The 26,849-nt window shown below is 40.7% G+C and overlaps 1 protein-coding gene across 7 annotated transcripts in view; it reads right to left on the bottom strand.

Annotated features, from left to right (window-relative positions):
* Window positions 1-6,283: 6,283 nt before the first annotated feature.
* Window positions 6,284-26,849, bottom strand: part of FOXJ3 (forkhead box J3) — a 131,257-nt gene continuing 110,691 nt past the window's right edge. For all 7 annotated transcript variants that reach the window (XM_027108908.1, XM_027108911.1, XM_027108907.1 and 4 more), the window contains 4 exons: window positions 25,873-25,974; window positions 25,294-25,485; window positions 9,575-9,682; window positions 6,284-9,271 (listed from right to left, as the gene is read on the bottom strand). In XM_027108908.1, coding sequence (XP_026964709.1) covers window positions 9,156-9,271; window positions 9,575-9,682; window positions 25,294-25,485; window positions 25,873-25,974 — 518 coding nt within the window. In that variant the 3' untranslated portion in view covers window positions 6,284-9,155. The remainder of the gene's footprint in view (window positions 9,272-9,574; window positions 9,683-25,293; window positions 25,486-25,872; window positions 25,975-26,849) is intronic.

Genomic DNA, 26,849 nt, shown 5'->3' with positions numbered 1-26,849 from the left:
GGTTCTTCTGAGAGCCCAGAACTGCATGAGGAAGGCATCACGATGTATGTGAACCTCCCAATAGCTCTGGGAATACATAAGAAATCACTATAGAACCCCATTTTATAGGTGGGCACACTGAAGCTCAGAGGCCCAGAGAGGGTAAGAAACCATGACTTTCCCGAGGGTGCGGACAGAAGCTCCGGGAGCAGTTTCACTGGTGGCTCTCTGCACGAGGGCACTCAGCCAACAGAGAGGGAAGCACAGACACAGGTGTGGGGCTAGCTCAGCCTAGAGGAAGGCACAACTTTTCAGACTCATTGCCAGGTGGACTTGGCACCAGCTGCAGTCACAAAGCTGTAAATTCCAGAACAGAGGCCAGTTCTCACAAGTGCCAAAGAAAAGCTAAACTTCTATTCGGTTCATACCTCCTGTCCTGTCTTCCTAGCCCCAGACCCCCATCTTTGGGGAAGGAGAAGAAGAAAGGCACAACCACTGAGTCAGACCCTGTTTTACAGGGCAGCGATACCTGTTGTACAGAGGAGGAAACCAGGCTCCTGGGAGAGTGCCCAGGGCCACAGAGAAAGTGGATGGCTGAGTGGGAATTTGAAGCCTGTTGGCCTGAGCCCAAGTCCAGGCAGGGGTGGCGGGCTCCCTCCCCTCCCCCAGGCGCTGGGGTGGGCAGGATCTTTCCCGTGATGCTCTGTGGGGGCAGCTGGGGAGTAGACAGAGGGTGTGTCTGGTTGTTTGCTCAGCAGTGTCATCTCACATCCCCATGGTCTGGCCGGGACAAGGCACTGGGGGAGCTCCAGTCACCATCTGCTCCCCACACAGCAGGGCTTCCTCCTGCCACACCCTGGCCTGCTCTGGGTGTTGGCCATGGAAACAACCCTTCACACCCGAAGGCTGTCAGGGAAGGAGGGAGACCCACCTGCAGCTCCTGCCATGTGCCTCAGAGCCCACAGGCTAGAGGGAGGATAGGACACGGGCACAAACTCCCTGGGGCTCCGCAGGGAGAAAAGGTCCCCCCGTGGCCGGGTCTGGGGATGCTTGCCAGACCAGGTGGCATTTGAACTGGGAGGATTTGATCAATGGGAGGATTTGGACCCACAGAGATGGGGGCTATATGGCAAAGGCCTGGCAACAGGAAGCACACAGGGGAAGGGAGGGAGGATGGGCTGAAGCAGAGAGTGTCTCAAGAGGGGCTGTGGGTGGGCAGCCAGAGGAGGCTTTAAACACCAGGCTAAGGCGTTTTGCCCTTCACCCGGTGACAGTGGGAAGCTAGGGGAAGACCATGAGAAGAGCTGTGATTTAGAAAGACCATCATGGCCCTTGGTGTTGGGAGCGGACTGTCTAGGTATGCCTGCTGCACTGGTCCAGGAGGGAAGGGGTGTGTTCCACCCCCAGCAGTACCCTGGGAGGGCCAGGGGTGATTGGAAGGATGGTGTGCTGGGGTATCCATGGGTCTTGGTGTGTGCAAGAGAAGCAAGGGAGGAGGGCAGACAGGGAAGGCAGATGGGTCCTTGGGACCAACAGCGTGCCAGGGCCCGTGCTGGCTGCTTCCATCTGACTTCTCATGGATGAGCCCATCAACACTTTAATCCCATTATACAGATGAGGAGGCTGAGGCTCAGAGAGAGCAACGTCTTGCCCAGATGGAACTTTAGGTTCTTTTGACTCCAGAGTTCGTGTTCTTTCCATTGCCTCATGTATTTTTCTGGGCTTTGACGCCTGCAGAAAACACGATCAGCCACAGGCCAGCAACTCACAATGGACCAGCTTCTGGTCTGGCCAGGAAGCTTTGCGGGGTGCAAGGAGGAGGGTAGGAGCTGCCTGGGGGCAGGAGCAGGTATAGATAGATCTGGGATCCAGTCCAAAGGGCCACAGTGGGGAGAAGCAGTGACAGCGGCCAGGCCAAGGATGTGATGAGAAAAGGGGAAGAATTCATCTGTATTGGACTTGCAGGGCCTAACCCTGAGTGTGCCTGGGAACCCGGCTCTATCCCAGGCAAATGTCTCTGGGGACGTGGGCTGCTGGGGAAGACTCGAGTGGCTAACAAGGTTAGGAAGGGAGGAGGAAGCCAGAACCTGAGTGGGGAGCCATCCCGCCCTCCCTACCCTGGGCAGAATGCTTTGTCTCCTGTCTGCGGCTTACGATCACACACAGACACACTGAGGCACACAGACGCAATCATGCAGGCGACACAATCACATATCCAGGCACAGACACATGAGCACACCATCACAAGACACACAAGCACCAACATACAAGGTCTGGCTCACACACACGGAGGGCCTCGTGAGCACAATCGGAGTCACACAAGCACTCGCAGTTACCCTGACTTATAGGACCTACACCGCACCCCCCCACACCCAGTCACAGAGTTCACGCACTCACACGTTCTCGCACGGAACCAGAGGACCGTTCCCAGGAAGGCCTCTGCCTATGGACATCACTCAGGCATGGGAAGGGTGGGAAGTGCGCTCGGACGTCTTTATTGCCATTGTCTGGGACAGGAAGTTGCCTCTCTGACATTCTGGGGGCTGCGTCATGAGAGGGGTGGCCTTCACCCAGTGACATCAGCTCAGGCCCCGTGCTAGGGTAGGGTGGGTTGGGATGGGTGTGGTGAATGGCCCTGAGGGAGATCAAGGGCAACTGGGGAGTGCTGTGGAAGAGGCCAAGGCCCTCGGTGGGAAGAGCAGACCGGAATAAGGCAGCTCTGGGTTCCCGTCCCCTTGCCAACCTCTCACTGATGGTGACCTGGGGCAAATGACTTCACCTCTCTGAGTGGCAATGTCCAGCAGTAAAAGGAGGATAATGACACCAACCTCCAAGGTAACTGGGAGTGCTAACTCAGATAATTGCTGTCAAGTACTGGGCACAGGGCCTGGCAAATAGTGGCAATAATCATCATGTTTGTGACGGCCCCGGGACTCGCTGTGTGAGTGTGTGTGGGCTCAGAGGCAGGGCTGGGAGGACAAGGGTAGATGCCCCGTGGCAAGGTGTGTGGCAGGCCCGGCCACTTGCCTAAACAAGACGTCAACTGGTCCCAGGAATGCAGAGCCTCAGGAAACTCAGATCTGGGGTTGATGGTGGGGTGACCTTCCCCACCCTAACCTCAGAGTAGGTGACAGTGGGCATCAGGAGGGCTGGGCCCAGGCAGCAGACTCAGAGGCCACTCTGCAGTGGGCCCCCCCCAGTATGTTTATCGCCGAGGACTAGAGGGCTCCTCGGCTCCCTCCAGCAAGCTCTGATGCGGGAGCAGAGTCTGAGGGCTGGCCACTGGGGTCCCTACCTGTCTGTAGGAGCTCCCAGCTCTGGGGGCTGCAGAGGAAGACAACACAGCCCCTGTGGTAAAGGAAACCTTCCAAACAAGGAAAGGCACACAGCTGGCAGCCCTGCGCCCTCTGGCGGCCTCCGGTGCTCACTGCGGCCTCATGGCTTTGTTCTAAGGCTCCCCGTTCTTTGCCCTGTAAGGACTGACAGCACAGCGCACTGCAGTGTAGACACTGGGGCTGGATGGCCTGGGTTTGAAATCCTGGCTCTCCTGCTCCAGCTATTGTTACCTCTACCACTTACGAGCGGATGACCCTGGGCAGGTGATTTAATCTCTGTGTGGCTCAGATTTTTCCTTTGCAATAGGTTGATAACAATAGTATCCACCACACAGTTGTTTTGAAGGTGAAATCTGATAACCCACAAGTACTTAGAATAAGTAACATGAAGTAACAAGGAATACATGGTGGCCGTCCTACTCTGGACTTCCAGGGTCAGCGTTGCTGAAGGCACAGCTTCAGGGCTGGGTCGAAGCAGCCTTGACCTGGGGTTAGACTCCGGCTCTGGTGCACTTACCAAATGTGTGCTTTGCACATGTTGACTAGTTGCTTATCATGTGAGGGAGACACACAGGGAGGTAAGTCCAAAATCCTCTGGAAAACCCTTTAGGAAGGCACCACACTGGGGAAAAACACACCATCTCAATAAGCCCAACATGGTCATTTTTCCTAATTCTTGGTTACAGTCTGTCTTTGTAGTAGCTGGCTTGCATCCAAGTGCAATGTTGTACAGAATGTGTATCTTTACCCACTGGAACGACACTCAGTGGTGAGACGCTCAGGCAGAGAGGCACCTGGAAGCAGACATAAGTTATGGTCTCAGGTTTGAATCTTCCAACTTGCACTCACTGAGGGGCACACGTTCATCACAGGTAGGTACTCTCACATTAAGATTTCCCTTCTTTCTCTTTTTGGCCAAGTGTGTCTAATTAAATTCCCATGCTTTGATTGAATGCATTCAGGATGCTGCTGCCTTGCGCCTTACCTCTCTAAAGCAGTTTGCTTTTCTGTAAGGCGGAGCAATAACTACAGTAACTATACTACAGCATCACCTTCTTGTGTAGATCAAGACAATGTGTGAGGAATTTTAAATTCCTGCCGGGAAGATGACTTTCTCCACTCCTCCCCTTCCCCCAAATTTCCCCTAACTAATGTATGACTTCGAGCAAGTCACTTTCCCCTCTGGGTCTCAATGTTCTTAACTGCAAAATGTGGGTGTTTTATATTAGATGATTTCAAAGGCCCCTCCCAGCTTGAAGCTTTCAAGATAGTTCTGTGATCCTAGGGCCTTTTGATGCGGTCAACCCTTCTATGAATGCTAACTGATGCTTACGTGGTTCTTCCAGGACTGCTCTGTCTGACTGGTAAGGGCACATCTATAAACAGCAGCCCTTAACACACTGCAACATGGTAAAGCCACAAGAATGAAACATGCATCTTTATGATCTTTTTCTCATTTGATCAGCACAAAGGTGCACTTTAGCTGTGCCTGAATCAGCACAAAGTGACCAGATCTAACCGTGCCCCCTACTACAGTCTTTCAGAGGCACTGATGGAAAAGCAGAGCTCCTCCAAGTCACACACACACACACAGGATGGGTAGGCACTATCCCTGGGTGGAGCAAAAGGAAATGGGCTTTGGAGTCAGGCCCAGACTGAATGATCCCAGATCCTCCACTACCTATGAGAACTTAATTAAGGCAAGTTAATCTTTCTGAGCCTCAGTTTCCCATCGGTAAAATGGTTAAAAATAGGTTTTCCTGACAGTGTTGTATGGGTTAAGTTAGAAGTAGTGACGGTCCTGAGCAGGATTATGGGATTGGTGGGAATCTCTCCCCTTCCTGAGTGAGACAGACCGCAGCTTCAAGTCCACTTCCACCAGTGTCGTTGGTCTGCCCATTGGTAGCCTCTCTGAGCCTGTTTCCACAATCAGGTCGGGACACCAGCACTCATCCCAACTCCAGGGATTGCTGGTGCTTGGCTCTTAACTAGCAAACCGTCACTTCTTTGGCTTCAACCTCACCCTGCGCCCATGCTAATCTAGCTTCCATGCCTGGCTCAGAGCAGTGGTATAAATGGAAACACCTTCTCCCGTTGAGTCCTTTGAAAACTCAACTTAAAAAGCCCATGCCCACCCCAAGGCTTTCCTAAGCCAATGCCCTAGCCTCAGCATGACCTAACTGCTCACCAACAGAATCTTGCCTTGCCAGGGGGCATCTTCAGAGTAGCTTCCCTGGGCAAGTTCCCTGGGCTGGCATTTGCTCCCTGTCCTGGGTAAGTCTGTACCCCCTACAGCCAGGAACCGTGGCTTTTTCATCTCTAAATTTCTCATGGGAAGGGCTGACACAGTGTGGGCTCAGCAAATGTTAAGAAGCTCCACTTTCACCTTTTGGAAAGAGCACTCTGGGAAGGCAGTGCTGGGGGCAAGACTAGGGTCCAGGGTAGGGGTAGAGGGACCGGGGTGTTCCACTGGAAGTAATAGAGGACGGTGTGAAAAACATGACGTTGGAGTCAAATGCTCTGGATTCAAACCTTTGCTCTACCACTTACCAACAAAGGATGTGGGGAAGCCATTATACCTCTACTTGAGTTGTTCCCACATGTAAGCTGAGGATAACAGTATCTACTTAGCACAGCATGTGGCACATACTGAGTACTTTTCATGTTCCAGATGCTGTTCTAAATGCCTTAATTAATTTAATCCCTCTACAACTCTAGGAGGTAGGTATTATTCTCATTTTATAGGCACTGTAAATGAGGAAAATGAAAGCTCAGACAAATGAAATAATTTCCTCAAGTTCACAGAGCAAGTGAGATGTTCAATAAACAGCAGCAATGACTGTTCTCAGGCAGCAGCACATGGGACACAACCTCTGAGACCCCAAGGAATGACTAACTCCAGGCTTTCTGCTTCTGGACTAGCTCCAATCTTGCTCCCTCAACTGCAGCAAATGACACAGACCAATTGGTGTTGTAAATAGAGTTAACATAATATATTTATTTTAAGTGCCATTCATGCATATCACTTCTGGCAGCAACAATCCTAATGACACTTGGGATATTTCTTTACAGCACTAAACAGTTACAAAGAATGGGTGCCGTTCATCATAGAGGCAAAATATGAAATCGTGCAATAGCAAAACTGTAGAAACATTAAAACACTGTCCAACAGCAGTACAGAGAGCAGATTGTGTCTGCACAAAAAGCCAATGCATTTTCATCACATATATACAATATAGATATGTACACATCACCCTCTGAATGAACAATATCAAAATACTCTATTCCATTTGAAATAATCCCCAGATTGATTCCCTCCCACTTCAAAGGACATCTGAGAGACATGTATTTACAAGAACATACATGAATACATTTACATTTCAAACACTGCCACAAATGCCAGTCGGATTATTCTCCTGGACAGAGTACCCCCATTTGATTACATGCATTTAGGATTCGTTTCCGCAAAAGTCTTCAGTCAATTTAAGTCCAAGACAGAACTGCTCTGCATTTACAACTACCAACTGAGATGGCCACTAGAGGGATGCTCTGCACCTCACTAGGGAGCCTTGTCTGGCTGGAGCCCGTGAGAAAGCCTGTCCCGGGCTCCCTGGCCACATGAATCACTAGTGTGGGATGGGTCTGGATGGAGGCTCTGCCTCCAGGGCCATTCATGGTAAGTTTAAATTCTCACAAAAATATTGATCACTGCAAATCAGTAAATGATTACCAAATGGGAAATTAGCTTCACACAATTTGTAACATCTTCATCAGCGGTTTCTACTTGAATAACTCAGTATAAGCTACTGCATTCTAACACCCAAATTGTTTAAAGTGCACACTGCTACCCATACAATTTATAGTTTCAAAACAGCTATTTTGGTATCTAGAGAACCGTGACTTGAGCAGACTACTGAGAATCACCCCCTTTTTTCCAAGCTTTTACTCTGCAGGCTGCTATCTCATCTTGATTGGCTGCCTTTCCAGAATCCTCTGATTTTTACTGATCCAAGGGGCTGGAACTGAGTTTCCTTTTTCATGCCAAGCAGGATCCAAACAACAGGAATATAAAGCCCTTCCCTCCTCCCCAACCTCACCAGCCTTTACCATGGCTGGCTTCCCAGTGATTCATTCAAGGCAACACTCCACTAAAAAAAATACCCAAAGACGTTCGCAAACACTCTCACATACACACACAGAGAAACAAAGGTGTTTGTTTAGTTCAAGTAGAGATTACTCAACCACAGAATCAGTAAGGGTAATTAAAGTGACTTAATAAGCATGGCTGATAGAGACTAGAGATGCTAAAAGGCAACCAGTGAGCAGTTAGTACTCCTTGATTTGATGGAACATCGTTTCCCCATTAGAACTGAAAAATTCTGCTTTTTTTTTCTGGTCTAAAGAACCAATTCAAAATCTATTCATTAAAAAAAGAAATCTCATTTCTCTTAGTTTCATTACAAAACTAAGACAATCAATCCATGCAAAGTAACTGTGAAATAAAACAAAACAAAAAACAAACAACTAATAAAAACCCCTAAGAGGCAGGCTGCATTTCAAAGAAAGGAACCAAACGTCATGCATACACAGACACACAGGACAACAGAAACAGCAGGCCACTCAACAGTAACTGCACTGAAGACTGAGGCAAATAAAATCCATGTGTGGCTCTACCCTCCTTTCAGTGCTTCCTAAATGGAAAGAGAATGAGGGGGAAACTTGCTATACAAACACTGCCCTGCTGTCCCGTTGCCCAAATGAACTCTGATTCAAATTCCAGAAAATCCTACTTAGCAAATAAGTCTCAATTAGCAGGAATGCAAAGACAGAGAATATACTCACATGGCAGGAGTAACGATAAAGAGAATGACACAATCTCTCTCTGATTGTCTTGTCTGTAAACTCTTATCAAGAAAAATAATTCTGTGCTTTCAGACACTGCATTTCTCCTTAATGAACCCAAGAGGAGCTGAGCATTCACAGAAGATAGCAATAAATATTAAAATAACACTTTTGAATAATAAATACATAAGTGAATGTGGAGACATTGATTTGTTTCAAAAGCCAAGCAGTGCCCAGCTTCTAATCAAACACATTGAATACTGGCATACAATGCAGACTTAGAAAACCAGATGCTGACACGGTGCAACATGAACTCTAGAATCCCCCAGGCATCAAAAAAACATTGGTCAGTCCTTCATGCTGCTCAGGAACAACATGCCCCTTTGGACTGTTTGGAGAGTATCAAACTCTGGGTTCTCTGGCTTACTGAGTAGAACTCAATACTCACATTTCCGAAAAAGATTAAATAAGGGGAACTGGGCTTTGAAAAAATCTATTTCCTTTCAGTTGCCTACATCAGTTAAAAGCATCCTGCCGAAAATAGCCTAACAAGGAATAAAAACTCACAGTAACTTTTCTTTTCAAGACATAATAATCCAATTAGAAAAAATTGAAGCCTTTCAATAATTTTTGTACATGTATTTACATATATGCATCTATAAACTGCTTGCAGCAAAATAGGCTCTGTCTGAAAAATCAGTCTGGCACTTGTGGTCAACATCAAACTGACACAAATATGCAAAAGCCGTTCAAATCACACAACAATTAGGAGCTACATAGGGCAGCTGGCAGGGAGACAAACATGTAGTACTTGTCTGGGTCAGATAAAAGCAGTAAGTTATCCAGCTAAAATCTTTTTGATTGTCTTCAAAAAAAATTTCAATAACATTGGTAAAATGATTAGAAACTTTGTTTTCTCAACTGGATTCTCTCAAACCTTTCCCTTCACTGCACAGAAAGGTAACGCTTGGGTCTGTCTGGTGCCTTAAGAAACAAGCTCTACACAATTGAATCCCAATCAAAGTCATCCTGGATGTCATCTGGAGGCAGAGAGCGCCGCATCTGGAAGGCTTGGGAAGGCATCATGTGCTGCTGGTTCATGGCTCCGTGATGGCCTGGAAGGAAGGAGGCAATGTCAGCAGTGACTTGGGAGAGGACAAAGGAAGAAAGAAACACACACCTATTGAACACTTCCTATGTGTGCCAGGAACTCAGCGCATATGCTCTCACTTACCCACCCAGAAGCCTCTACAAGGTGGCTCTTATGATCCTCATCTTACAGGTATTCTGCACCCCACCCCTCTGAAACAGGGAGTTCACCCGCTCCTGAGGCAGCCTCCTTCCCTGTCGGGGCAGCTAAAGCCTTTTTCAATATTAAACTCCAAGTACCAACCCCAACACACCACACCCCAAATCACCTGCAATTGTTGTTCCTGGAGTGCTGAGTGCCTGCGGGATGTGAGGATAACCAGGGGGAGGCATCACTGAAGGAGCGAGATTTTGCCTGGAGTCTATGTACAAATTTCCTGATCAGATTGTGAAGAAGACAGAAGGAAAACATAGTACCGTAAGTAAAGCAAATCAAACATAAAAATCTTAATAGAACTGTTACCTAAAACTAAATTAAGCTGGTAAAGTGAGGAAGGAAAGGGAAGGAAAGATCACTCCTTTTAGATGCTACAACTCTGCCAAAGGTGGTGCTGGATTTTCAAACACGGTGCCAGGCTGGGTGTGAGTACACTGGTACTAATTCTGGCACTGCCTCTAACTCTCTGGAAGCTCGTAGGTAAGTTATGTCTGTTGTTGTTACATACCTCATTATAGTTCAAAAGCATTTTCATATCCCATTACTTCATCTGAGTCTCCCCCTAGACCCACAGTGAAGGCAAGACAGGGATTACCCCCATTTTATGGATGAGGCAACAGAGGCTCAGAAGGCTGAGGAGATTTGCCCAAAGACACATCAGTTTGACAGGGCCTAGGGCTAGAATTCAGTTCTCCTAACTCATGGGCTCTTTCCAGTAATGGTTGTCTCTATTGCCCTGATTTTCTCATCCTTAAAGCAGACCTAAGTGTGCCCTAGCTGATTAACAAAGTGACTGGAGGCACAAAGTGACAGGAAAGATTTGCATAAAGTAAAAGAGCTATATCAAAGGTGATTAAAAACATATTATTTAGAAGATGTGTAGATGGGAAACACAGATCTCATTTAAATAGCATTTCAGAAGGTTCTTAAGTTAATATGCTTTCACTGACAGCAGCCATCAAGTATAATAGCTCCAGAATGTCAATTATATTGCATCCTAATGCAAAATAGAAAGGGAGGGGAGGAAACATCATGCAACCTCCCACAATAACTCCTGGGGAAGAACCACCATAACACTGGTTTATATTATATGAAACATCCAGAATTCTGGAAAGGCTATTTCCCTAAGGTATTCTAGTGTTTCACACAAACTATACTTGCATTCTAGGACTGCTGTAATCAAACTAGAAAACAGCAATCATTTTCCCAGAGGAAACTAGAAAGGGAAGAAAAATCTTCATTTTATATTCATGGTAGGGCACACTATATTTGGCTGCTCACAAGTTTCCACCTGCCACTGGAAAGTCAGACTGTCCAAGTGTGAGACAGCCTCAGAGATAATCTAATCCAGCCCTACTTCTGTTCATGTAGGTGAGGAAATGAGACGAGAGAAAATGAGAAAGAACCAGGAACAGAACCCAAGAGTTCTGACTTCCAGCCACTGCCTCCCAAGATAACATGTCTTTTTAGAGTAAAGTTTAAAGTCAGAACTGATCTCTCTGACCAATTTACCATACTGAAGATTTAGGAAGAAAAGAAGAGAAAAGTTATACTAATAAAAGTTATACTAAGTTACAGCTCTAGTATATTTGTGCAGGAGAAAAAATGTGATCGGCCTTCACGTTCGTGGCTGATGTACCTTTTAAAGGTTGCATCCGGCTAGAGGGGCTGCCCTCCTCTGAGTAATATGGTCATTCACTTACGAACAACATCCCAGCCTCCATCCTGCAAAATCTTAGCTCTCTTTCTACTTATCCTTAACAACTCAAGTCATAAGACAAAACCTAATTTTTATTGGAGATTAAATTAATCTGTTTTTATATATATTTTTTTCATTTCTCTTTTTTTTGGCTTAGTAATTCTTACCTTAAAGGAGGAGACAGGTGAGAATTAGAGAATTATGGAAATAAACAAGATTAAGGGAATAAACAGACACCCACATTAAACAAATGGCCTTAACTTTTTGAAACTTGTCACATTCATAAGATTTTATTTTCATATAGAGATTCTCATTACTCCTCATTTTTTCCCCATGTTCTCATTACAGATTGAACAATGAGAGTCTACTTGGACTTTTTAAGCAAGAAATTAACTTATAATGCAGTTTCAAAGATGTCTGAGATCCTATAACATTTAGAATGTAGTTATGAGAATTTATAAATCTATACTGTGCTGTACACCTAAAACTAATATAATATTGCAAATCAACTATACTTCAATAAAAATCTAATCACACAACATATTTCTTGAAAGTAGACTGTTGTTGAATGACCATTCATTCATTCAAGAAGTATTTGTGCTAGGCACAGCTCTATGCACTAGAAATACATAAATAAAGAAACAAACTCCCTGTCTTTTTGGAGCTGGTTCTCAGGGGATTGGGAGGGGTGAAGACGGGAGGGAGGAAAATAAAGTAAATTATATAGTATGTTATACACGCTACAGAGAAAAATAAAGCAGGGAGAGGGGAAAAGGAGAGCTGAGTAGGTGCCATTTAAGTAGGATGGTCAGGGAAGGTATCACTGTAGTAGGTGCTTTTTTACGGAAAAACTTGAGTCATGTGTCTATCTGGGGAAGCTCACTCAAGATAGAGGAAAGAGCAAGTACAAAGGCCCTGAGGTAGGGGGAGGGGAGGGGAAGGGAAAAAGAGACAAGGTCAGAGAGTAATGGGGGACCAGACTCTGTAGGGCCATATAGGCCACAGTAAGGTCTTTGGTTTTTACTGAGAAAAATGGACACTAATAAAGGGTTTTGAGCAGAGAAATGATCAGACTTCTCTGTCATATAGAATCCCACTTATCCTGCAAAGTCCAGCTGAAATGTGTCATCTTGTATGAAGCTTTTCTTTCTCCCTAGGACAAGTAAGCCCCTTTCTCTTATTCCCATTGCCCTGTGGTAGAAATGTAGTCCTCATAATACTGTATTTGATAGACTTGTCTCACCTATCAGGCTGTGAGCTCCTTGAAATTAGGGATTATTCTAGAGTCACCTCATTATTCCTAGTCCCCACTATGTAGTCAGGCACAGGAAAGGTGTAAATAAATGTTTGCTGAATTAATGCACTTCTACTTGTATTTAATGACCTTTAAGCAGAGCATCAAATTAAGAACAGCACAACTAGAGGACTTAAACATTACTGGAGGATTTAAACATTTTGGGCAAGACAAATTGTAAATACAGGTAAAATGATTTAGGAAGAAGAGGGAATACACTGTGTACTACAACATCTTTTTCTCCTTCCCCCTTCCACACTAACACATTACAACACTAGTTTCTGGCATCTCTAAGGAGGCCAAAGAGGTATTTACCAAAAGGGGAGTCTTGAAGACAGACGGGACAGGGAAAGTTTGAAGGATATGGAAAGGCTGTATTCTGGGAGTCAAGACCTATATCTAAATGAACTTTGTAATTTCAGGCAAGTCACTTTCTCTCTTTGGATCAGTTTCCTTACCTGTTAAATAAAAGGATAACAGCTTTAACAGCTCTCTGAAGTCCCCTCTTACACTACATTTCTAAGAAAATGTGGTAAAGAATTATTGGGTGGTAGAGATAAGAGAAATGAGATATCTGAATAAATGTGAAACACAGGGATGCAAGAAGGAGAATAAAAGAATGACAGAAAGTGGCTAGGACTTAAAACAAAAGGAAGCAGGCTGGCATGTAAAAAACCTGAACATGGGACTTCCCTGGTGGCGCAGTGATTAAGAATCTGCTTGCCAATGCAGGGGACGTGGGTTCAAGCCCTGGTCTGGGAAGATCCCACATGCAGAGGAGTAACCAAGCCTGTGTGCCACAACTACTGAGCCTGCGCTCTACAGCCCGTGAGCCACAACTACTGAGCCCACGTGCCAAAACTACTGAAGCCCACGTGCCCAGAGCCTGTGCTCTGCAACAAGAGAAGCCACCGCAATGAGAAGCCCAAGCACTGCAACAAAGAGTAGCCCCCGCTCACTGCAACTAGAAAAAGCCAGTGTGCAGCAACAAAGATCAAATGCAGCCAAAAATTTTTAAAAAAATTTTAGTTAAAAACAAACAAACAAATAAAACCCCTGAATGTTTGTGAAAAGACATCAGCAGGCATGAGGTGATAGATACTTAACACCAGAGCTGATCACACAAAGTGTTGACAAAGGTCAACATGGCTTGGCAGGCCAGGGCTCGCTAAAGTTCTTTTGACTCAGAAGGGAAAGACTAAAGGGGAAGGAAATTGGGAGACAAATAAACACTGAGGGAAAACTACAGGTCTTCTGCATCTGATAGGCTATGAATGGAGTAGCACTGAGAATCAAGGAGGAGCTGGGGGGACCCTAGAGGGAAAGGAAGTGCTGGCAACAAAAGGGAAAGATGGCAGAAAAAATTAAGAGAATCATAAAAACCAGAACCAAATAATCAAGGTCAAGGATCAAGCAGAGATGACCACAGAAGTCTACTAACAAAGGGCTTTAGGGGAATAACCCAGGATCTCAGTCTAGAGAGAATCTAGAAGAGATGCCTGGCCACTCTGACAGAGGACAGCAGCAGATGGAAAGTGCTTTTTCCATGACCAAGAGTACCCAGTTCCAAAATCAAAAGGTACTTTTGGACCTTTCTTAGAGATTTAGGCCACAAACTTGAAGAAAGTCTTGTTTCATCCTACAGCTTTGAAATTGCAGAAAGGGGAGCCACTGGCAAGCATGTACAATGGCCTTCTGAAATGGCCTTAAGACTGACCCACATCTTCTTCTACCTGTCTTTCCTAGAATTCCCTGATCTGAAGGCAACGATCTGAGCAACACAGGGGCTCACCCCCAAACACACATGCATACTGATGTACATATAAACTACTCAAATTCACTTAGTACTTTTAAGGTTGACTGAAATGGTTTAAGGTGATTTGGAAAAGAGAATGTGGCAGCACTTAGAAGGGACAATTTTCGTTGAAAAGGGAAAGAAAGGAAGAGAGGAGAACGAAGAAACAATGGACAAAGTATGGTACACCTGGTCTAGGACTTCAAGCAAGCTAGAAAAGTAAGTGATGTATCCTGAAAGGGACAAGTTATAGGCTTAGAACCTATCAGAGGACCAAAGATAAGCTGTCCACATAGAAGAATAGATTAAAAAGATGGAATGGAAGAAGACAAATAAGTAAAAATACATGCCAACATCAACAATCAAAAAAAACCAAAAACAGTAACAAAATCCTGCAAACCCTTGGGAAGAGGAAGAATCTGATTTCCACAGGTATCACATTAATAGATTCAAGTGTATAGTTTTCAACAACAACAAAAAAAATCACAAGGCGTAAAAATAAACAGGAAAGTATGACCCATTCAAAGCAAAAACAAATCCACAGAAACCGTCCTTGAAAAAAAATCCTAATGGCAGATCTACTATACAAAGATTTTAAAACAACTTTACAGATGTTCAAAGACTAAAGGAAGAGGTGGAGAAAATTAAGAAAGCAATGCATAAACACAATGAAATATCAACTAAGAGACAGAAAACATAAAAAGAAACCAAAAAGAAATTCTGGAACTGAAAAGTACAATAACTGAAATTAAAAATTCACCTAAGGGACTCAAAGAAGAGAAGGCAGAAGAAAGAATCAGCAAATGTGAAGATAGGATAGGACAATGGAAATTATCAAGGCTGATTAACAGAAAGAAAAAAGACTGAAGAAAAGCAAACAGAGCCAAATGGACCTATGAGACACTATCAAGCAGACCAATTATGCATTGTGGGAGTCCTAGAAGAGAGAGAAGAGGGGGCCGAAAGAATATCTGAACAAGTAAGAGCTGAAAACTTCCCAAATTTGATGAAACACAGGAATATAAACATCCAAGAAACTCAGCGAACTCCAGGTAAGATGAAGTCAAAGGGACCCACACCAAGACAGATTATCATCACATTTTCAAAAGCCAAAGATATAGAGAGAATCCTGAAAGCAGCAAGAGAGAAGTGACTTGTCACATATAAGGGATCCTCAATAAGACTATAAGCAGATTTCTCATCAGAAATTTTACAGGCCAGAGGTAGTGGGCCAATCTATCCAAAGTGCTAAAAGAAAAGTGTCAACAAAGAATCCTATACCTGGTAAAAGTGTCCTTTCAAGAGTGAGAGAGAAATTAAGACATTCCCAGATAAATAAAAGCTAATAGAGTTTGTTACTGTTAGACCTGCCCCAGAAGATAATGCTCAAAAGAGTCCTGCAGGAAGAAATGAAAGGACACTACACAGTAACACAAAGCCGTATGAAAAAAGTAAAGATCTCAATGAAGGTAAATATGTGGGCAATTATAGAGACAGCATTAGCATAACAATGATTTTTAACTCCACTTTTTGTTCTATACATGATTTAAGAGGCTAAAATGTTTTCTAAAAACTATTAGTATAAAAGCTCATATTATTGTAACTTTGGCTTGTAACTTCACATATTGTTGTCTACATGATTTAAGAGATTTAATGCATTTGAAATAATTATTAATATATGTTTTGGGCCACACAATGTAGAAAAATGTAATTTTGAGACATCAACAACCAAAAGAGGTGGAGGTGGAGCCGAAAAGGAGCAGTTTTTGCATGTTATAGAAGTTACATTGGTATAAATTCAAATTAGAGTGTAGTAAGTTTAGGATGTTAAATGCAATCCCCAAGGTAACCACAAAGAGCTACAGAACATACACAAGAAGAAATGAGAAAGGAATTTCAACATTTCACTACAAAAAATCAACTAAACACAAACGAAGACAGTAATGCAGGAAATAAGGGACAAAAAAGCTACAAGCCACAGCAAAGAAATAGCAAAACACAGAATTCACTCCTTACCAGTAATTCTTTTAAATACAAATGGATTAAACCCTCCAATCAAAAGACAGAATTGGCAGAACTGGATAAGAACACATGATCCAACCATATGCTGACTATAGAAGACTCACTTTCTGATCCAAAGACACAAACAGATTGAAAGTGAAAGGATAAAAAAAGATATTCCATGCAAATAGTAACCAAAGGAGAACAGGGATTGTCATACTAATATCAGACAAAATAGACTTTAAATCAAAAAATGTTACAAGAGATGTCTTGTGAAGTCCCACTTCTTGTAAAGAAGGACATTATATATCAACAAAAGGTGCAATACAGCAAGAAGACAGAACAATTACAAACATTTATGCACCTAATAACCTACTGCAAAACATATGAAGCAAAAACTGACAGAACTGAAAGGAGAAATAAACAGCTCTACCATTACTGTTGCAGACTTAAATACCCATTATCTCAATAATGGATAGAGTAACCAGACAGAAGATAAGCAAATAGAGGATTTAACACAATAAATCAACCCGATCTAACAGGCATATATAGAACATTCTACCCAACAACAACAGCATACACATTCTTCTCAAGTGCACATGGGAGATTTTCCAGAACAGACCATATGTTAGGCTACAAATCAAGTCTCAATAGATTTTAAGTGATAGGTACCATATAAAGTATCTTCTCTGACCACAGCAGGATGAAGTTAGAAATCAAAAACAGAAGTAAAAATGGAAAATTATCAGATTTGTGGAAATTAAACAACACACACTTAACCAATGGATTAAAGAAGAAATTACAAGGGGAATTAGAACATACTTAGAGATGAAGGAAAACAAAAATACAACATACCAAAGCTTACAGGAAACAGCAAAAGCAGTGTTAAGGGGGAAATTTATAGCTATAAAGACTTACATTAAAAAACAGACCTAAAAAAGAAGAAGAAACCAAACCCAAAGCTAACAGAAAGGAAGAAATAATAAAGATTAGAGCAGAGATAAATGAAACAGAGAACATAAAAACATTAGAGAAAAATCTTTAACACCAAAAGTTGTTCTTTGAAAAAAAACAACAAAGTTGACAAACCTTTAACTAAACGGACTAAGAAAAAAAGGACTCAAATTACTAAAATGAGAATTTAAAGTGGTGACATTACTATTGATTCTACAGAAATAAAAAGGATAAGAGAGTTCTTTGAACAACTGTATACCAACAAACTGGACAACTCAGATGAAACAGACAAATTCCTAGAAACACAAAATCAACATAGACTGAATCATGAAGAAAGACAAAAATCTGAATAGACCTATAACGAGTAAGAAGATTGAATACTTAATCAAAAGTTTCCTGTACAAAGAAAATCCCTGGATCTGATGGCTTCATGGGTGAATTCTACCAAACATTTAAAGAAGAACTAAAACTACAGACCAATATCCCTTATGAACCTTGATGCAAAAATTCTCAAGACAATAGCAAAATGAATTCAATAACATGACAGAAGGATTATGCACACCATGCATGACCAAGTGAGATTTATTCCTGGAATACAAGAACAGTTCAACATATGAAAACTGACCAGTGCAATATACCACATTAACATAATGAAGGGGATAAAAACCCACATGATCATCTCAACTGACACAGAAAAAGTATTTGACAAAAGTCAACACATTTCATGATAAAAACACTCAACAAATTAGGAATAGAAGGAAACTACTTCAACATAACAAAAGCCATGTATGAAAATCCCATAGTGAACATCATATTCAGTGGTGAAAGACTGAAAGCTTTTCCTCTAAGATCAGGAACAAAGCAAAGATGTCCACTTTCACCACTTCTATTCAACACAGTACTGGAAGTCCTAGCCAGAGCAATCAGGCAAAAAGAGAAACAAAAGGCATCCAAACTAAAAAGGGAGAAGTAAATTTATCTCTGTTCACAGATATAATCTCATACATAAAAATCCCTAAAGATTACACACAGAAAAACTGTTAGAATAAATGAATTCAGCAAAGTAGTAGGATACAAAGTCAACATGCAAAATTCAGTCACATTTCTATATACAAACAATGAACAATCTGAAAAGGAAATTACAAAAACAATTCCATTTTTCACTGAGATCAAAAAGAATAAACTACTTAGGAATAAATTAATTACAAATGAAAAACTTGTACAATGAAAACTAAAAAACATTGCTGAAGAAATTAAAGAAGACATAAATAAATAGAAATGCATCTCATGTTCATGGACTGCAAGAAAATATTGTTAAGATGTCAAAGCAATCTACAGATTCAATGTAATCCATATAAAAAATCTCAATGACAGAGAAGGAAAAGACCTATAATAACGAACCCAAAACAATTTAGAAAATGGGAATAGGAACATACATATCGATAATTACCTTAAATGTAAATGGACTAAATGCTCCCACCAAAAGACACAGATTAGCTGAATGGATACAAAAACAAGACCCTTATATATGCTGTCTACAAGAGACCCACTTCAGACCTAGAGACACATACAGACTGAAAGTAAGGGGATGGAAAAAGATATTCCATGCAAATGGAAACCAAAAGAAAGCTGGAGTAGCAATTCTCATATCAGACAAAATAGACTTTAAAATAAGGACTATTAAAAGAGACAAAGAAGGACACTACATAATGATCAAGGGATCGATCCAAGAAGAAGATTTAACAATTGTAAATATTTATGCACCCAACATAGGAGCACCTCAATACATAAGGCAAATACTAACAGCCATAAAAGGGGAAATCGACAGTAACACATTCATAGTAGGGGACTTAAACACCCCACTTTCACCCATGAACAGATCATCCAAAATGAAAATAAATAAGGAAACACAAGCTTTAAATGATACATTAAACAAGATGGACTTAACTGATATTTATAGGACACTCCATCCAAAAACAACAGAATACACATTTTTCTCAAGTGCTCATGGAACATTCTCCAGGATAGATCATATCTTGGGTCACAAATCAAGCCTTGGTAAATTTAAGAAAATTGAAATTGTATCAAGTATCTTTTCTGACCACAACGCCATGAGACTAGATATCAATTACAGGAAAAGATCTGTAAAAAATACAAACACATGGAGGCTAAACAATACACTACTTAATAATGAAGTGATCACTGGAGAAATCAAAGAGGAAATCAAAAAATACCTAGAAACAAATGACAATGGAGACACAACGACCCAAAACCTATGGGATGCAGCAAAAGCAGTTCTAAGGGGGAAGTTTATAGCAATACAAGCCCACCTTAAGAAGCAGGAAACATCTCGAATAAACAACCTAACCTTGCACCTCAAGCAATTAGAGAAAGAAGAACAAAAAAACCCCAAAGCTAGAAGGAAAGAAATCATAAAAATCAGATCAGAAATAAATGAAAAAGAAATGAAGGAAACAATAGCAAAGGTCAATAAAACTAAAAGCTGGTTCTTTGAGAAGATAAACAAAATAGAAAAACCACTAGCCAGACTCATCAAGAAAGAAAGGGAGAAGACTCAAATCAATAGAATTAGAAATGAAAAAGGAGAGGTAACAACTGACACTGCAGAAATAAGAAAGATCATGAGAGATTACTACAAGCAACTCTATGCCAATAAAATGGACAATCTGGAAGAAATGGACAAATTCTTAAAAATGCACAACCTGCCAAGACTGAATCAGGAAGAAATAGAAAATATGAACAGACCAATCACAAGCACTGAAATTGAAACTGTGATTAAAAATCTTCCAACAAACAAAAGCCCAGGAACAGATGGCTTCACAGGCGAATTCTATCAAACATTTAGAGAAGAGCTAACACGTATCCTTCTCAAACTCTTCCAAAATATAGCAGAGGGAGGAACACTCCCAAATCCCTTCTACAAGGCCACCATCACCTTGATACCAAAACCAGACAAGGATGTCACAAAGAAAGAAAACTACAGGCCAATATCACTGATGAACACAGATGCAAAAATCCTCAACAAAATACTAGCAAACAGAATCCAACAGCACATTAAAAGGATCATACACCATGATCAAGTGGGGTTTATTCCAGGAATGCAAGGATTCTTCAATATACGCAAATCATCTCAATAGATGCAGAAAAAGCTTTCGACAAAATTCAACACCCATTTATGATAAAAACCCTGCAGAAAGTAGGCATAGAGGGAACTTTCCTCAACATAATAAAGGCCATATATGACAAGCCCACAGCAAACATCATCCTCAATGGTGAAAAACTGAAAGCATTTCCACTAAGATCAGGAACAAGACAAGGTTGCACACTCTCACCACTCTTACTCAACACAGTTTTGGAAGTTTTAGCCACAGCAATCAGAGAAGAAAAGGAAATAAAAGGAATCCAAATTGGAAAAGAAGAAGTAAAGCTGTCACTGTTTGCAGATGACATGATCCTATACATAGAGAATCCTAAAGATGCTACCAGAAAACTAATAGAGCTAATCAATGAATTTGGTGAAGTGGCAGGATACAAAATTAATGCACAGAAATCTCTGGCATTCCTATATACTAATGATGAAAAATCTGAAAGTGAAATCAAGAAAACACTCCCATTTACCATTGCAACAAAAAGAATAAAATATCTAGGAATAAACCTACCTAAGGAGACAAAAGACCTGTATGCAGAAAATTATAAGACACTCATGAAAGAAATTAAAGATGATACAAATAGATGGAGAGATATACCATGTTCTTGGATTGGAAGAATCAACATTGTGAAAATGACTCTACTACCCAAAGCAATCTATAGATTCAATGCAATCCCTATCAAACTACCACTGGCATTTTTCACAGAACTAGAACAAAAAATTTTGCAATTTGTATGGAAACACAAAAGACCTCGAATAGCCAAAGCAATCTTGAGAATGAAAAAAGGAACTGGAGGAATTAGGCTCCCTGACTTCAGACTATACTACAAAGCTACAGTTATCAAGATGGTATGGTACTGGCACAAAAACAGAAAGATAGATCAATGGAACAGGATAGAAAGCCCAGAGATAAACCCACGCACATATGGACACCTTATCTTTGATAAAGGTGGCAGGAATGTACAGTGGAGAAAGGACAGCCTCTTCAATAAGTGGTGCTGGGAAAACTGGACAGGTACATGTAAAAGTATGAGATTAGATCACTCCCTAACACCATACACAAAAATAAGCTCAAAATGGATTAAAGACCTAAATGTAAGGCCAGAAACTATCAAACTCTTAGAGGAAAACATAGGCAGAACACTCTATGACATAAATCACAGGAAGATCCTTTCTGACCCACCTCCTAGAGTAATGGAAATAAAAACAAAAATAAACAAATGGGACCTAATGAAACTTCAAAGCTTTTGCACAGCAAAGGAAACCATAAACAGACCAAAAGACAACCCTCAGAATGGGAGAAAATATTTGCAAATGAAGCAACCGACAAAGGATTAATCTCCAAAATTTACAAGCAGCTCATGCAGCTTAATAACAAAAAAACAAACAACCCAATCCAAAAATGGGCAGAAGACCTAAATAGACATTTCTCCAAAGAAGATATACAGACTGCCAACAAACACATGAAAGAATGCTCAACATCATTAATCATTAGAGAAATGCAAATCCAAACTACAATGAGATATCATCTCACACCAGTCAGAATGGCCATCATCAAAAAATCTACAAACAGTAAATGCTGGAGAGGGTGTGGAGAAAAGGGAACACTCTTGCACTGCTGGTGGGAATGTGAATTGGTTCAGCCACTATGGAGAACAGTATGGAGGTTCCTTGAAAAACTACAAATAGAACTACCATATGACCCAGCAATCCCACTACTGGGCATATACCCTGAGAAAACCAAAATTCAAAAAGAGTCATGTACCAAAATGTTCATTGCAGCTCTATTTACAATAGCCCGGAGATGGAAACAACCTAAGTGCCCATCATCGGATGAATGGATAAAGAAGATGTGGCACATATATACAATGGAATATTACTCAGCCATAAAAAGAAACGAAATTGAGCTATTTGTAATGAGGTGGATAGACCTCGAGTCTGTCATACAGAGTGAAGTAAGTCAGAAAGAAAAAGACAAATACCGTATGCTAACACATATATATGGAATTTAAGAAAAAAAAAATGTCATGAAGAACCTAGGGGTAAGGCAGGAATAAAGATGCAGACCTCCTAGAGAACAGACTTGAGGTTATGGGTAGGCGGAAGGGTGAGCTGTGACAGGGCGAGAGAGAGTCATGGACATATACACACTAACAAACGTAGTAAGGTAGATAGCTAGTGGGAAGCAGCCGCATGGCACAGGGATATTGGCTCGGTGCTTTGTGACAGCCTGGAGGGGTGGGATAGGGAGGGTGGGAGGGAGGGAGACGCAAGAGGGAAGACATATGGGAACATATGTTTATGTATGACTGATTCACTTTGTTATAAAGCAGAAACTAACACACCATTGTAAAGCAATTATACCCCAATAAAGATGTTAAAAAAAAAAATCTCAATGACATTTTTTGCAAAAATAGAAAATCCCATCCTAAAATTCATATGGAAGCTCATGGGACTATGAATAGCCAAAACTATCCTGAAAAAGAACAGCAAAGCTGGAAGACTCACACTTCCTGATTTCAAAACTTACTACAGAGCTAACTACAGTCAGACAGTGTACTGGCATAAAGACCAATGGAACAGAATAGAGAACCCAGCAATACATACATAGATAGTCAAAATGATTTTTAACAAGGTGTCAACACCATTCAATGGGGAAAAGACAGTCTTTCAAGAAATGGTAATAGGAAAATTGGATATCCACACACAAAAGAAACTGGACCCTTATATACCACCATATACAAAAATTCACTCAAAATGGGTCAGACTTACATGTAAGACCTAAAACTTTAAAACTCTTAGAAGAAAACAGAGGGCAAGAGCTTCATGACATTGAATTCCATAATGATTTCTTGGATACTATACCAAAGGCATACACAACAAAAGAAGAAAAAAAAAAGACACTAACAACACAGTAAAAAAGAAAAGAATAGGAGAAAATATTTGCAAATCATATATCTGGTAAGGAGTTAATACCCAGAAATATAGAGAATTCCTAAAACTCAGCAGCAACAAAAACCCAATCAAGAAATGGGCAAAGCTATTAAAAAAAAAAGAAAATAACAAATGTTGGTGAGGATAGAGAAAATGGAACCCTTATGACTGTTAGTGGAAATGTAAAATGGTACAGCTGCTGCGAAAAAGAGTATGATGGTTCCTCAAAAAACGAAACATAGAATTACCATAGGATCTAGCAATTCCACTTGAGTATATACCAAAATAATTGAAAGCAGGGTCTTGAAAATATCTGTACACTCATGCTCACAGCAACATTATTCACAATAGCTAAAACATGGCAGCAACCCAAGTGTTCATTAACAGATGAATGGATAAGCAAAATGTGGTATGTATTATATATACAATAGCCTTAAAAATAGCCTTATACATACATTCAGCCTTAAAAATGAAGAAAATTCTAACATATGCTACAATATGGATGAACCCTGAAGACATTATGCTAAGTGACAGCCACAAAAAGACAAACATTGTATGATTCCACTTATACGAGGTACTTAGAATAGTTAAAACTCAAGACACAAGAGGTAGAATGTTGGTTGCCACGGGCTGGTGAAGGGTTGAAATGGGTGGAGAGGTCTTGTTGAATAAGTATAGAGTATCTGCTTTACAAAAATGAAAAGAGTTACGGAGATGGATGGTGTTGATAATTGCACAACATTATGACATTATGAATGTATTTAAATACCACTGAACTGCACACTTAAGGATGATTGGGACAGTGAATTTTATGTGTATTTTACCACAATAAAAATAAAGTTTTTGAAATTTATTTTAACAGGAACCAAAAAAGAAGTGACAAAAGGAGAGAGAGAGAGAGAGAGAGAGAGAGAGAGAGAGAGAAGCTAAAGAGTTATTAAAAAAAAAAAGTTTACTGGCTTAGTATCTGGCACATAGAGGGCATTCAATAAATTCAGTTAATACTAAGTACCTCCTATATATGCCAGGCATTGAATGAGGCTCTTCTATGAATATGATTTATGAAATGAATAAGTCACCAAAATCACACAACCACTGAGATTTTCAAGTTAGGTAAGCTATTCAAGTGGAAGAAGCAAAGATGGAAGGTTTCTTTTGTATCAAAAGACACAAATGAAGATTTCACAAAAAGGACTAGGGATCTTGAGAACTTAGAAAAACCAAGTATGTGAAATAATTTAGCATAATGACTGAAGGAAGCCACTCAGGATAGAAAAGAGAGCTTTTTAGCATCAACTCTAAAAACTAGACAATGTACAGAAAAGAAGTCAACTTGGAGATAAAGGCATCAAGAAATTAAAATGAAGAGAGAAAGAACTTGGATATTAAACACAGAATGTAAACTTGAGAAAACTGTAGGCTCTGCAATCAGAGTAAACGAGATGGCTACAAGGGTAAAAAGTAAAGGAAGAAAGTAAGATGAAAAAATACAAAGCACAAATTTTGAGTTCAGAGTAAAACATAAATGAGACTACCATTATGTATACTCTTCATATACACTCTGAACTTTAATTTTTTTTAACATTCTTAGAAGATATATAAAGATATGTTGATTTTCATTGCAAGTGTATACAAATTTAAATTGGTAACACCTCATAACTATGTTCTTCTTAAAATTAAAATGTACATATCTTTAAGACATTTAATTCTTGTTTGGTAACTTGAAAGGTTAAAGTTCACAAAGGAAAGTCAATTATAAACAATAAAATAATCATGTAAATGAGAGAAAAACATACAGTCTCTTTTATCTCAATTTTTCTAAGATATATCTTAAATAAATTACTTGATTTCATTCATTTCTTAGAAATAAAAAGATATAAATGGATCACTACTATCATTAACAACATATCAAGCTGCCCCAGACAGTTACTGAATTTCATATGAATGAGAAAAAGAGAAAATCAAGAAGATAATTAAATCCATACCTGTTCCAATGTGTTGGGAAGGTTTTGTTGGATGCATGGCACCATGACAGACATTCTGCTGAACATTACTCTGTGAGTGGATAAGGCCAGTTTGTGTAAAGAACTGATTAAGAGAAGAACAGAGATCAGCAAATTGAACCTGATCTAAAGACCAGTTCTTGAGATCTGCCTGTCTCATACTCTCCATCAAACCTATGAGGAAAGCATTAGAAATACAGTTAGCATGGTTCTGCAAACACTGCAAAGAAAACAGCACTTCTTTTTTCCAGCCCTCAAAATTTCCACCGGTAATCTTCTGCCCATGCAATGAAGAATGACATTTTAAAAATTATTCAAAATCTGATTCTTTTAAATGTGGCCAAATTTCCTTCAGAACTCTTGTCTGTGAACCTCCACTACATCACCTGGCTGAAAGGCTTCATTACGAATTTTGCAAAGTGTTGTTTTTAAGCATACTACCAACTGCAAAAGAAACACTATATAAGGAGATACTTATTTCCACTAAAAAGAGACTTAAAATCTATTAAAAAACACATGATATGTGTATTTGGTTATAAGTCAGAAGGAACCAATACTCACCTTGGAACTGTGAAAGGTCTACATCTGACCAATTAACACTGCTGGCGATTCGACAGCTTTCTTTTAGCATATCAAGTGTTGCATACCAATCATTTGAAACACCTATAAAAATAATATTGGCAATCTTATAAATCTTGGATAGCAAAAGTTTGAGCTGGCCTTACTCCTGATATTGGCCGATCCCAATTCAGTTTTACAAATGGATTCAAAGCCAATATATCATGCATTGGGGCAATCTGCTCTGTGAGACAGGCAGGAAAGGTATTATTTCCTTGCATTTTACAAACAAAAGAAATTGAACCTAGAGAGGAGGCATGACTCAGCAAGGCCACTATGATGAATCCAAGACTTGAAGCCAGCTGTACTCTGCACCATTCCAAGAGGCCCCATTCAACTTGTAGTCTATGTCTGTGGTACCCTCTGGAGTTCTGCAGTGCAGAGACTGCCTGGTCTGTGAGCAATGTCAGTTAAGCATCTCACCAGAAACCATAAAGACCTATCTTAAGAGCAACAGACATTTTTTTTTCTTTTAAAATCAGGGTATGAATCTATCATTCTAAACGAAATACTTGGCAGGAATATGCAAAGAAAGAAAAAGTGGGAACATTCACTGAATACATAAATGCAAGGTACCAGACTGGGCATTTCATATTTTGTATCCTCAATATGATCCGCATAACAACACTGTATACCAGTGTTATTCTACAGCTAACAAAATAATAAGACCAGAAGAGTTAATGCACCAAAGGTCATAAAAAGCCATAATGAGGATTCGAATACAGGTCTTTCAGACATAAATCTATACTCTTTCTTCTATATCACACTAAATCACAATAGATTGCAGACAGACTGTGCATTCCACTCTTCTTTCAAACGCTCACAAAAACACTTGTTTTCCAGAAGGACAAAAGAGTTAAAACCAAAACCTGCAGGGGTTGCTGAGTTTGCCTATGTTACCACATAAATTGTAATCAAGA

This window comes from Aethalodelphis obliquidens, unplaced genomic scaffold, assembly GCF_003676395.1.
Source record: "Aethalodelphis obliquidens isolate GAN/ISIS:26980383/991018 unplaced genomic scaffold, ASM367639v1 scaffold9, whole genome shotgun sequence".
Classification (NCBI taxonomy): domain Eukaryota; kingdom Metazoa; phylum Chordata; class Mammalia; order Artiodactyla; family Delphinidae; genus Aethalodelphis; species Aethalodelphis obliquidens.
This window is presented reverse-complemented; position numbering and strand designations above follow the sequence as displayed.